The sequence below is a fragment of the Nicotiana sylvestris genome, chromosome 12 (genome assembly GCF_000393655.2).
Source record: "Nicotiana sylvestris chromosome 12, ASM39365v2, whole genome shotgun sequence".
In the NCBI taxonomy this organism is placed as follows: Eukaryota; Viridiplantae; Streptophyta; class Magnoliopsida; order Solanales; family Solanaceae; genus Nicotiana; species Nicotiana sylvestris.
In genome coordinates, this window is record NC_091068.1 from 129,514,919 (window position 1) to 129,528,188 (window position 13,270).

The 13,270-nt window shown below is 33.8% G+C and overlaps 2 protein-coding genes across 2 annotated transcripts; one reads left to right on the forward strand and one right to left on the reverse strand.

Moving 5' to 3' along the window:
- Positions 1 to 659: 659 nt before the first annotated feature.
- LOC138883722 (uncharacterized) lies at positions 660 to 1,538 on the reverse strand. Its single transcript, XM_070164428.1, has 2 exons — positions 1,080 to 1,538; positions 660 to 908 (listed from the first exon to the last, which is right to left on the reverse strand). The coding sequence occupies exons 1-2, from the start codon at positions 1,536 to 1,538 to the stop codon at positions 660 to 662; spliced, it is 708 nt and encodes a 235-aa protein (XP_070020529.1).
- Positions 1,539 to 7,088: 5,550 nt separating this feature from the next.
- On the forward strand, positions 7,089 to 9,913 carry LOC104210167 (L-type lectin-domain containing receptor kinase VIII.1-like). The gene has a single exon (XM_009758985.2). It carries the CDS (start codon positions 7,551 to 7,553, stop codon positions 9,702 to 9,704), a length of 2,154 nt encoding a protein of 717 aa, XP_009757287.1. The 5' UTR covers positions 7,089 to 7,550; the 3' UTR covers positions 9,705 to 9,913.
- The last annotated feature ends 3,357 nt before the right edge of the window (positions 9,914 to 13,270 follow it).

Here is a 13,270-nt window from a genome sequence, read left to right on the forward strand (position 1 = left end):
ATGTAAGTGTAATTATAGAGTGAAACTGTATAAAAAACCTATTGACTGATAAAAGATTGTATCTAAAACAAGGCACATGAAGAACATTGTTTAGAATAAAATCAGGGGAAATACAAACTCTTCATATATGAGTGACAGTTAGTTTAAATAAATTGGGGAGGTTGATATGTAGAGGAACAAGAAGAGGAGATAAAGATAAAAAAGCATTTGAATCAAAACACATATGTTCTGATGCCCCTGAGTCAATGATCCAAGTAGTGATGTTAAAGACTGAAAAATAAGATCAAGTATATTTGATATTAGTACCAGCTACAACATTGACATTGATCTCAGAACTGGTGCTTGTTGTTTCTGTAGTTTTAACCTGCTTGATCAACTGAACCAAATGTGAGAATTGCTCCTTAGATAGATGTTGATTAAGTCCTTCATTGTATCCACTGTTTACATCATCTACCTGGTCTCCTACAAAAACCCTCATTGCTTCTAGCTTGGAACTGCTTTCCTTTACCATTAGTGAACTCAAAATCTTCAGGAAAAGCTATGATTTTGTAACAGTCATTGACTGAGTGTCCCACCTTTTTGCAGTAGGTACATGAAGCATTTGGATTGATCTTGTTCTTCTTTCCTCTGGGAGCAGTGTTTCTTTGTGCTGAATTTGTTCATTTTTGAATGTTGTTGTTTGATTTTTGAAACTGTCCAAAGTTCCTTGGTCCTTTATTGTTATTGTTTCTCTGTTGAAAAGCACTTTGACCACCTAGGTTTGCCTGATTTCCTACCATGAAGGATGAGGATTCAGAGGATATGAGAGGATTAGCATAAATTTCCCTCTGATTCTCATCCTGTAACACAAGGGAATAAACATGATTGATATTGGGCAGAGAGTTCATCATTAGGATGTTTCCCCTTGCCTGTCCATAAATATCATTTAAACCCATGAGAAATTGGATGAGCCTTTCATCCTACAGTGATTTTTCCATTTTTTGTTTGGCCTCACACACACAAGTGCACAAACACTTAACATCACAATTAAGTGAGTCTAACTTATCCCACAAATGCTTGAGTTTAGTAAAGTAACTTGCCATATCACTGCTGCCTTGAACTAATCCTGATAGTTCCTTACGCATGTGGTATAATTTAGCACCATTTGATTGGCCAAACTTGTGTTCAAGGCTGGTCCAGAGGTCCTTGGCAGATTTGGAGTAGATCACACTATCCCTAATGTCCTTGGATAGTGAGTTTAACAACCATGAGGTAACCATATCATTGCACCTACTCCATGGCTGAAAATCTTTGGAGGTGACGATAGGAGGAGGACATGATCCATTAATGAATCCTAATTTGTTCTTTGCTGAAAGGGCTATAAGGACAGACCTCTTCCATTCTTGAAAGCCTCTCCCATTGAAGGCTGTGTTGACAAGAGCCATACTTGGTGCATCAGAAGAGTGAAGAAAATATAGGTGATTTGTGTCGAATATGACTGCATTTCCAGCTACAATATGAGTTACAGATGCATCAGGAGTTACAGATGTATCACCCATGATGAAGGAAAGCTCACAGAAAATTTAGATGATTCTGTATTAAATCGAGCTTCATAGCTTCAATGCTCTGATACCATGAAGGGAATGTAAAATTAGAAGATGATGTAGGGAATTTTCTCTGTGTATTTTTCATTTAGCTGAAGCTCAATATATACAAGTATATCTGTAAAGAAACAAAAACAGAATTTGAGATTCCTATACGCTTGTCTAATTGCTATTGGTTATTTAATAACTAACTAATATTCTTTACAATGTGTGTCACATACCTCACACATGTGGGCTTATTCTAGAATCCAATAATGAAATATACAGTTGTATTCCTTGACTAATCTGGACGGCTAGGATTTAGTTGATCAAGTTTATAATTAGCGGTTGGGATGAGACCATGCCTTGAGATATTTTGGGCAAATATATTATCTCTGTTTCTAGATAATTCCGAAGACTTTGTTTTTGTCGGAAAAGCTAGAGATGTTCCCTTCTCTTCTTCTTCAAACGTTCCTTTCTCTTCTTCTTCATTATGAGATTTATCAATCGGCTGATTCAAATAGGGCTTCTTCTCTTCAAAAATCCATAAAACAAATCTGATTTCTAGAAGAAAAAAATATAAACTTTGTTATGTACTTGAGAAAAAGATTTCTCTTTTATCAAGAAGCAGTGACTGAGTGAAGATAATGTGAATTGGTGGCTATCAGAGGAATAATAAGAATGAAACAAAAGGGTTGGGTTAATGATTTGATTTGGTTTTGTTTTAACCGGGTTGGGTTTGGGTAGATACACCTAACCAAGGTTAAAATTATATAGGGCAGGGTTAAGTGTGACCAATAATGGTAGGACACGTGGAAATGTGTGTCTATTCACTAATTATAAATATTTTAAAAACAATTCAGCTGTTAGTCAAATAATGGCATAGATGGGCCAAATGTGTAACGATAGTAGCATGGAAGTAGCGAACTTTTAACGGATGGCATCGATAGGCCATTTCTGTAGTTAAGTGGTATTTTTAGGCCTTTTCCGTAAAAACTGCTCACAAATACCATGTAAATTTACTGTCACCTTTATTTTCACGGCGACTAAGAAGAAGAAGAAAGAGGAGGAGAAGGAGGAGGAAAAGGCTTGAAATTATTTGTATTTTGGGTACTAGTTAAACTTTTTTTTAAAAAGAAAAATGTGGATAAAAGTTAAATGGGGACGACCAAATAAGGTTCCCCGTAAAAAATTTACGATAAATTAATGGAATTATCCCAAACATCTCATTTGCCATCCCTACACCTCGGCTTAAGAAAAATATTTTCAAAATAGGTTTGAAAAATACAAGAGTAAGAAAAGCTATGTCGGGTCAAAATCTATTGTTTAAACGGAAAAGGGCCAAAAATGTCCTTTTACTATATGAAATAGGACAGGCTAGCCCTCCGTTAAAAGTTGGTCTCTATTCTGCCCTTGCCGTCAACAAATAGGCTCGTATATGCCCTCCATCACTAACGGAAGACTCATAAAGCCACGTGGAATATATGTGAGGGCAAGTTAGACCTAGTTCGAATTGTATAGGGGCATATATGAGTAAGTTATACTAGTCATTTCTCAAATACTTCACAACTCCATATTAGTTACTTAGACACCTATTGACAATACCAAACTACTTATCATAGCAAATAAACTCAGTCATAGACACAACAAATGAACGGTAATGACTTTATTAAATCCTTGTATAAAAACATAAAGCTTCATTACATAATAAAAGATAACAATTAAGCCAAAATAACACTAATATTACATATCATTTCGCACTGATCCAAAGAACATAACAAGACATCCCAATATCACACACATGAAAATCCACATCTTCTTTCGAAATTTAACATCAAGTACAACTGAGTACTCTAAATTGGTCACTTTCTTCATTAGAACATTTCTTTCCAATTCCAAGAATTCTATTCCTCCATGATCGACGAGCATCATAACATTCTCAAGATTAAATTTTTCTTTGGAGAGCATTTCTTTCACGGATTAGAGCTTCCTTTTCCTTCTTTAAAATGCATATGAGATTTGAAACTTTAAGAGGAAGCTCTTCATCTTGCCATTCCTAATAGGAATATTTTTTATCCCAAAAACCAAAAATAAATAAAATAAATTTACAAGCAAATCGGAATAATTAAAAGAACCCATCAAAAAATTTACTTACCTCATGCTTTGGGCACTTGAAAAACCTTCTCCTAGCATTTAAAGGTGTCCATGCCATGACATAATTGGCAGTAAATCCATAATGACACCTCATATTTGACCCATTTGAGCTACTAGAACATTCCGACATTGTCTTTTGTTGTCTTTTGTTATGATTCGACCCCTTTGAGCTACTAGGATTTAATGAAGTCATTGCCGTTCATTTGAATGTTTGTGTCTATGACTTAGTTTATTTGATGTGATAATTAGTTTGGTATTGTCAAATAGGTGTCTAAGTAAACTGATATGGAGTTGTGAAGTGTTTGAGAAATGACTATTATAACTGACTCATATATGCCATTGTACAATTTGAATTAGGTCTAACTTGCCCTCACATATATTCCACGTGGTTTTATGAGTCTTCCGTTAGTGATGGAGGACATATATGAGCCCATTTGTTGACGGCAAGGACAGAATAGAGACCAACTTTTAACGGAGGGCTAACCTGTTATGTTTCATATAGTAAAGGAGCATTTTAGGCCATTTTCCGTTGTTTAAAATATTTTCTGTTTTTGTTAATTATAACCAAATTGACTCGCTGACGAGGATTCCCAACTTTTCCAATAATTCAATGATTCTTTCATAACAATAAGTAGAGAGAATAAACAGAGTTGAGTGTCTGAAATTGTTACGAACAAATTTTCTTTGTTCATTCCTGTTTGAAGAGAAGTTAAATCTTTTCTCTCATTCTGAACGTAATGTTAAAAAGATTGACCTTCCGTCCCTTTTCCTGTTAGTATCATTTTTGTTTTACATAAACTAGAAATGAGAAGTTTCTAAATTAAATCAAGACCTTGTTGTATTTGTCAAAAAATCCATTAGTATATGACTATATATGATAACAAAAACAAATTTACGTACTAATCAAATGCTATCAATTACAATATGTACAAACAATAATTACACATGATAGATGGGATCTTAGACATACTAACTAAAACCCAATACTCTTTTTTGTTTATTGTTTTAGCCACCAAAGCAACTTTATCCATTTTCTTTGTTTGCTCTGTTTAATTTGAGGAAATCATGATTTATCCCTTAAAGAAAGAGCATGTGGAGTGACATACTACTGTTAGCAAGCACTGATCTTGGTAGATTATAGTTAGTATGACCAAATTATTATATCTATCAACTATCTTACTGACCCAAAGATTAATTTTTTTTTTTTGCTCTTATTTAAATTATTGATGTAAATCATTATTGTCGTTGTCTTGTCAAGGTTGTAATTGTTCTTCTTAATTATTGAAATGGTTGTTATTTCTCTTTTATCATATTTGTTCTCCACAGAATATAAACTCAACTTGGAAATGTTATTTTGTCATGAATTAAACTATAAAAATAACGAGTAAAAATCAAAAAGATATTGAAACACTTAACAGGAGGAGAAAAAATATTAACTAGTTCTCTAAGACGACACTTGCAATTAAATTTGAGGGAGAAAATCATTAAAGAGGAAACAATTTTCAAAAGTTCTAGTACAGTAAATGAAATGTAAAAGAGCGTATAAAAATGATCGTAATTGAGCTCGCGAACTCGTTTTAAAGTGCTTAATGTCTCTATTTTTGTCTGAAAATACAAAAATAATGTTCTTAAAAAAATGTTATGGAAGCCCAATTTTATAGTATTCAATTTTATATAAGCAAAACGTGGTGCTTCTTTTCCTTCTTTTTTTTTTCTTTCCTGTTGTTGATGTTTTTGGAGTAAAAAATAGGCAAAATTTTACTCATACCCGATCTTTACACCAAAGTACATTAATTGATCATAATTAAGTGATGAATTGAGATGAGAATATGTATTAATTAACCATAGTAATGTACTCCTTACGTCCCTCTATATTCATTTTTTGAAAGTTAATTTGACTACTTCAAAACTAAATTGAATAAGATCAACCTAATATTTTAAAATTAATATCTAAATATTCAAAAACTATACGAATAGTATTATTAAATTGTACTTATTCTCATGTTAATATAAAGAGAAAAAAATATTTTAAAATATTGGCCATATAATTTGGATCTCGACAAGTATTATAACATGACAACTAATTTGGGATGAAAAGAGTAATAAAGTATGTTAAATCCACTTATTATAAATTTATAGGGTTAGCGTAAAGTGTAAAAAAAAAACTAGGAGTAAATTAATTTTTTTCCATAAATAGCCTCAACCCTTAAAAGTCATTAAAGAACTTATAATTAATGAAGTCACGAGTATAAATATCTTCTACAAGATTCAATCATGTGTGGTGTGCCTTTTCGTCTTTACTTTTGGCTTGATTTTCTAGCTTCCTTTCTTGTACCAATTTTCACAACAAGCATCTTGCTAGAGAACTTTCTCAGATCTCAATGTTAACTGCATAAAAATAATAATTTAATCAAAACCGTAGTTTATACCTATAATTAAGGTGGTAACGTTATCCATTATATCTTTGCCCACCTTTTATAGAGAGATCCGTTTGTAATACAAATGTTTCATTACTTTAGTTTTCTTAAGAGAATAGCAAGGCAACTATATTATTAGACTTATTTATGGCTTTTGTTCCACCATCGAATATGCCTTTTCCATTTTACCAAAAAGCAATAATAAAACAAAAACAAAAACACAAAGGGCAACCGATGCACTAAGTTCCCGTTATGCGCGGGGTACAGGGAAGGATCGCACCATACGGGTCTATTGTATGCATCTTTATCTTGTATTTTTGCAAGATGCTGTTTCTATGGTTCGAACATAGAACCATTTTACCGGTTACACCAAGGCTCCCCTCCTAAAAAAGCAATAAGAAAACAAAAAATTTAAAATGAAGTAATATTTGTGTGTGAAAGAGAGACTACAATAAACTCAAGAGTGTGGAGAAATTATGAGAATTGAGATATTAGTCCCAATATTGGGTTGACATAAAGGAATACTCCTTAATACAAGCGAGTTCAAATTAGCTAATTAAAAATAGTTTATACACGTCTAAGTGCTAAAATTTATTTTATAATAAATTTGAATAAAGATGTTGAAACTAATAATAAGTATAAACAAAATGGCAAGTAGGAACATGAGTCATTTCCAAGTCTCTAAAAATTCTAATTGATCCTTTTCATGTATAAAAGTTAAATCGAAAAATTAAGAAGTTCCAACCTAGTTAGTATTAAACCAAATGTGGGAATTATACTACGTTAGGTCTAAAAAACTACATTAAATGTCTTATCCTCCCCATAGTAATCTCTAATCACAATTCACTACAAAACAACAACCAAAATATGGGACCAATTCTGTGTTTTCGAGTAAAAAGAAAATATATATAGCAAAAGGCATCTTTACGCAGTAAATTTTTACCGTTGTAGACAAACAATACGTGTCTTCTAACCGCAAAATCCTGTCTTTTTCTATATCCTATGGATTCTCTTCTTCATTCACACCCTTTCTCTCTGTTCTTCTGCCCCTTAATCCTCACTCTTCTCTGCTCACTATTTTCTTAGGCTGAAAAATATCTTACCCTCTTTATAACTTCACAAAATTCTTGTAAAAGATTGATTTTTTGTTCTTAAAAATCTCAACTTTGTACAATTTGAGCTTCATTATTCTTTTAATTAAAGTCAACTCATGCAGAATTTTCCAGCAACATTCTTATAAACTTCATCTTGTTGTTCTCCCCTTAATCCTCACTCTAGTCTGTCAGTTTCTACTTTCTTACATTGCCACTATTTCTTATGCCAAGAAAATATCTCCCTTCTTTGTAACTTCACAGAATTTGCTCACCTTTGTGCAATTTGATCTTCATTCTTTAATGGGCGTTGCTAAATTCTTGCAATGAATTCAATTCCTACATATAGCAACATTCTTGTATGGTTCATACTATTATTCTGTTCTTGCAGTAGTAATAAGTCAATATTTGCTATAACTGAGTTTGACTTTGGAACACTAACTCTGAGTAATTTGAAGCTTCTTGGAGATGCACATTTGGGTGACAACAACAGTGTTCAGTTAACACGTGATCTTGCCGTGCCAAATTCCGGTGCCGGAAAAGCTTTATATTCAAAGCCAGTAAGATTCCGGCAGCCGGGTCTTGATTTTCCAGCGAGTTTCTCTACATTCTTTTCATTTTCAGTGACTAATTTGAACCCATCGTCTATTGGTGGCGGTCTTGCTTTTGTACTCACTCCTAATGATGAGTCAGTAGGTGATGCTGGTGGGTATATGGGAATCTTGGATTCTAAAGGCACACAAAGTGGTACAATTTTAGTTGAATTTGACACCCTTATGGATGTTGAGTTTAAAGATATTAATGGAAATCATGTTGGTTTGGATCTGAATTCAATGGTTTCAACTCAAGTTGGTGATTTAGATTCTATTGGTGTTGATCTCAAGAGTGGTGATATAGTCAATTCTTGGATTGAATATTCTGGTTCTACTGGACAGTTGAATGTGTTTGTATCATACTCTAATTTAAAGCCAAAGGAACCATTTTTATCTGTTGTTCTGAATATTGCTGAGTATGTAAATGATTTCATGTTTGTTGGGTTTTCTGGTTCAACTCAAGGGAGTACTGAGATTCATAGCATTGAGTGGTGGAGTTTTAGTTCATCATTTGATGCAAGTCCTAAGTCGGCGGCAGCGGCTGCGCCACCGCCACCAACGGCTAGTTTGATGAACCCAACGGCGGATTCCGTCATGTCGCGGCCGCCTTCTATGGCTCCTTCAGAGTCTAATAGTAGTGCAAGTATAATGCAAGATAAGAGCAGTGGGAAATGTCATAGCAATTTTTGTAAACAAGGTCCTGGAGCTGTTGTTGGGGTGGTAACTGCTAGTGCATTTTTTCTTGCATTTGCTACATTAGTACTTATTTGGTTATACACCAAAAAGTTCAAGAAAGTGAAAAATTCTGAATTTTTGGCATCTGATGTTATCAAAATGCCTAAGGAGTTTAGCTATAAAGAGCTTAAATTGGCTACAAAAGCCTTTGATTCGACGAGGATTATAGGCCACGGTGCATTTGGGACAGTTTACAAGGGCATTTTATCGGACAATGGTGGCATTGTGGCAGTGAAGAGATGTAGTCATAATGGACAGGGGAAAGCGGAGTTCTTATCTGAATTATCTATAATTGGAACACTTAGGCACAGAAATCTTGTTAGACTTCAAGGATGGTGCCATGAGAAAGGTGAAATTTTGTTAGTCTATGATCTTATGCCTAATGGGAGTCTTGATAAGGCATTATTTGAATCAAGAATGATTCTACCTTGGCTACATAGGAGGAAAATTTTGCTAGGTGTTGCTTCAGCCTTGGCATATTTACATCAAGAATGTGAAAACCAGGTGATTCACAGGGATATAAAGAGTAGTAACATTATGTTGGATGAAGGGTTCAATGCAAGATTAGGTGATTTTGGATTAGCAAGACAAGTTGAACATGACAAGTCCCCCGATGCAACGGTTGCAGCCGGGACAATGGGCTACTTGGCTCCTGAATACTTGTTAACCGGAAGAGCAACCGAAAAAACTGATGTTTTTAGCTATGGAGCAGTGGTTCTTGAAGTGGCAAGTGGAAGGAGGCCAATTGAGAGGGAAACAACAAGAGTTGAGAAAGTTGGAGTGAATAGCAACTTAGTTGAATGGGTTTGGGGATTGCATAGAGAAGGGAATTTGCTAATGGCAGCTGATTCAAGACTTTATGGTGAGTTTGATGAAGGAGAAATGAGAAGGGTACTAATGGTTGGATTAGCTTGTTCACAACCTGACCCTATGGTTAGACCAACAATGAGAAGTGTGGTCCAAATGCTAGTAGGTGAAGCTGAAGTACCTATTGTCCCAAGAACTAAGCCTTCTATGAGTTTCAGCACATCACATCTTCTAATGACTTTGCAAGATAGTGTTTCTGATTTGAATGGTATGATCACACTTTCCACTTCATCATCTGAAAACAGTTTCACTGGTGTTGCCAATGGGATGATGGACTTGGTCTAATTCATGTCAAGAAAAGAGCATCAACTTTTAGTTAAACTTTTTTGTTTTGATCATTAATTTAATTCCTATTCCTATTCCTATTATATTCGTACCAAATAAGCTTAAAATATGATGTATCTTTTTCCTTTTGCTTTCATATACTGTAGTCCATTGTGTGTGAGATACAGGAATTTAGTGAAAACGATAATATAAAGTCCTTTTCTTGGTTTTGTTGGGTGGATTTTTTTAGTGGATAGGTGAGAAGTTGCTATCTTAAGTTATCTTTTAGCCAAAAAGCCTACATGTTAAACTTGCGTAGAGGTTTGGTAAAGTATGAGTGTAGTATAATGCCAATCAACAAAAGAAAGGCATATTTATTGCACTTCTTTAATACTGGCTGCTATGGGTAATAAAATAGTGAAAAAAAGGAATTTTAACACTTTTTTCCTTTCCCTTTTTATTTAAAGGTCCTCAACAACAACATAGTAGAGTTCCACAAGTGGAGTCTGGGAGGGTGGTGTGTACGAAGACATTATACTTACTCTCGAGGAAGGGAATAGAAAGGTTATTTTCGATAGACGCTCGGCTTAAGAAGGTCCTAACGGATAAAATTTCACTATTAATGCTATGAATTAAAATTTTGCATCAACGAATTAATAGGATGAATGATCAGGTAATATTGGTCCAGATTGAAATTAAAATTAAATTTCTCTCTTTATATATATAATTAATTTTCTTGTGAAGTGGGATTGAATAATATCTTCACGTAGATTAAAGGGATTGAATAATATCTTCACTTAGATTGAAGGTGTCTTCGTCACTGCTGCTTCGCCATGTGTACTTTATGGAGAAAACGCATGGACCATGCTCATAAACATAACACTTTTGTTTCTTCCATTTTCATTAAATGTTCAAATGGACAATTCCAGCCATCCCTTTCTTGGACATTTCTTCTCATTCTATAGTAATGTCTTTTGTTTTTTCCCAAAATGCTTCGTGTGGATTGCATTGAAATGGGCACCTCTCAACCGTTCACAAAAAATAATATTGTATAGCCACTATAAAAATAATATAGTCGAAAAATATATAAAATTTGTATATTTTTGTATATATATTATTATATACAAAAATCATATAAATTTTATATATACATTAAGTAGATTTGACCTTAAATGTACAATATAAATTTTCGACAAAAGTGTTCGGATGAACTCCTTCTGCCCTCTGGCTCTGCTCCTGACTATGGTGAAAGCATGTCGAGTGCTTATGTCCAATAAGGAGAGTTTATTCTTAATTGGACAGTGCCGACGTTTATGCTACTACATGGTTACCGTCAATTGTTGTTAGAGATGTTTGGCTAGGTCTTGTATAAAATAAAATTAAGAAGAAAAAAAAATCAGTTTTATGTTGTTGAGACATATGTCTGACAAAAACCAAAATAGTTAAAAAGGGTTAGTATTATAAAACATCACTCCAATTACCAATTAAAGAAACCACACTCTAGTAGAATGAGCATCTAAAACATTACAAAAACAGCAAATTAAAATACTTAAATTTTGGAAATGAACGATACCATTGTGTTAGTAGTGTCCAACGACAAACCTAGGAGATACAAAAATTAAATTAACTTAATGTCAGTATAGTTTGTCATTAACGTCGATACTCATCGTAACCCAATATTTTTTCCTAATTACTGCAAAAATTCATCTTCACTGATTAAATGCCGACCAAATTAGATGATAAAATCCCACATGCACACAAGTTCCGGTGAAAATCTTGTTGGTTAAAAAAAGGTTAGATTCTATTATTCACCAAATGCGAACATGAATCTGTGAATGGACTCACATGCAAGATGATATTTTTGGACAGTAATGGGGAAGGTTTTAATTTCATTTCGACCTCATTTTACAGGAGAGAGAGTTATAATTTATATTGGGTGAATTTTTCAAAATAGGTGTCGCATTTATGCCATCCTCAAAAAATGTATTGTTTTTGAAGGATTCGGCAAGCACCCGTTAATATTTTCGAAAAGTCCGACCAATATAAGTTATAACACAGTCTCGACACATTACAAATATATAAAACAAAATTTGACATGATTTAGGACTTGTTTGGCTAAACGTTGAAAGTCTACTTATTTTTTGTCAAAATAAACATTTAGAGAAGTACTTTGAAAAGAATAGCAATTTATATTTAAGTAATTCATTTGGAAATCGCTTAATTTTGTCAATATAAGAAAAACAGTTTAAGTATGCTCTATCTTTCAACAAATATTTCTAGTGTCACCTTACGAAAATTGAAATTAATGACTTTATCAATAATACCGTAAGTTGGACTGTTTGTAAAGTCAGACCTCTCTGTAACAGTATCTGATAGTAGTCATTTACTATAAAGTCAAGTTTTTTCTGGAATCAATTTTATATTATATTATAATATATGTTCTCTATAACAACACTTCACTATAACAACCAAAAAATATCATGCTTCTTATCTGGGGCGGCCCGGCGAATTTTGTGGCCTAAAGCCAAACTTTATGAGGGTCCTTAACTATTTAAATTTTTTTATTATTTGTTTGAAGTCTATTTTTTTTAGTTTTTCTTAGATACAAAGTTATTAATGATTTTCTTATAATCAATAACTCCTAATGAGTATTTCTCAACTAACAATATAGCTAATCCATTTAACCTTTCTTGTGATATTGTTGTTCTTTGTTAGTTTGTATGGGTCCACCAAGTCGTAGAGTACCTGGTCCTCTACAAGATTCTGCTGAGAGTACTTAATAAATCAGTAAGTAAATGAGGCAGAGGATTTTTACGTGGAAAAATCCCACACAAGGGGATCAAAAACCACGACCTACACCTGTAGGCTTTTAACTTTACTAACTTGTAATCTTACCTATTACAAGCCACTTTACAATAATTCCTATTGCAAAGGATTTACTCAACTAACTTGTGGTACCTTTACCACAAGCTACTTTGTGACTATCCTAGTTATAAAGGCTTTTTCTAACTTGTGATGCTATCACCACAAGCCACTTTGTAATTCTATGATTACAAAGACTTTTCCTTATGACTAAATCTAGTCACAACATTAACTCAACGAGTTTACGGATTTACAATAGGATTCCAAATCAAAATACTTCTAGATAAGCGGTTTAGGAGATACAATAGGTATAATAACAAGGTTACAACTCAACTAGGACAACAACGATCTATCTTTTAGGAACTGGTCCGTAGTAGCATTCAACCTTGTTCTTCGCTTGTGAGGATTGATTTCTCTGTTCTTTGCAAGAGGCTTGAATAAGAAACAGAAACCTTCCAGTGATGTTTTTGTATAAAGCTCATTGGGTACAACTTGATCACATCACTTGAAATGATGTGAGTACTTTGTTTGGTTAGAGAATGAGTGGGCTGACAGTGTAGTGTAGTGCGGCAGAAACAGTGCCATCAGTCACTTCATTTCCAACTGTGTCCAAATGACTTTGTACTGCTATGAGGAAACCACAAGAGCATCAGGTCCTTGTGTTGGTTCCTAGCTCCTGAAGCTGTAGAAGTTCACCTTTAGTTGGAATCCGTTAAAGTTTGCAG

Excerpts from the sequence above, each read along its gene's own strand:
- LOC104210167 (XM_009758985.2), top strand. The coding sequence starts at position 7,551 with ATGAATTCAATTCCTACATATAGCAACATTCTTGTATGGTTCATACTA.
- LOC138883722 (XM_070164428.1), bottom strand. The coding sequence starts at position 1,538 with ATGGGTGATACATCTGTAACTCCTGATGCATCTGTAACTCATATTGTA. Across the intron at positions 909-1,079 it reads TTCAAGGCAGCAGTGATATG|GCAAGGGGAAACATCCTAAT; the intron begins GCAAGTTACTTT and ends ATTTATGGACAG.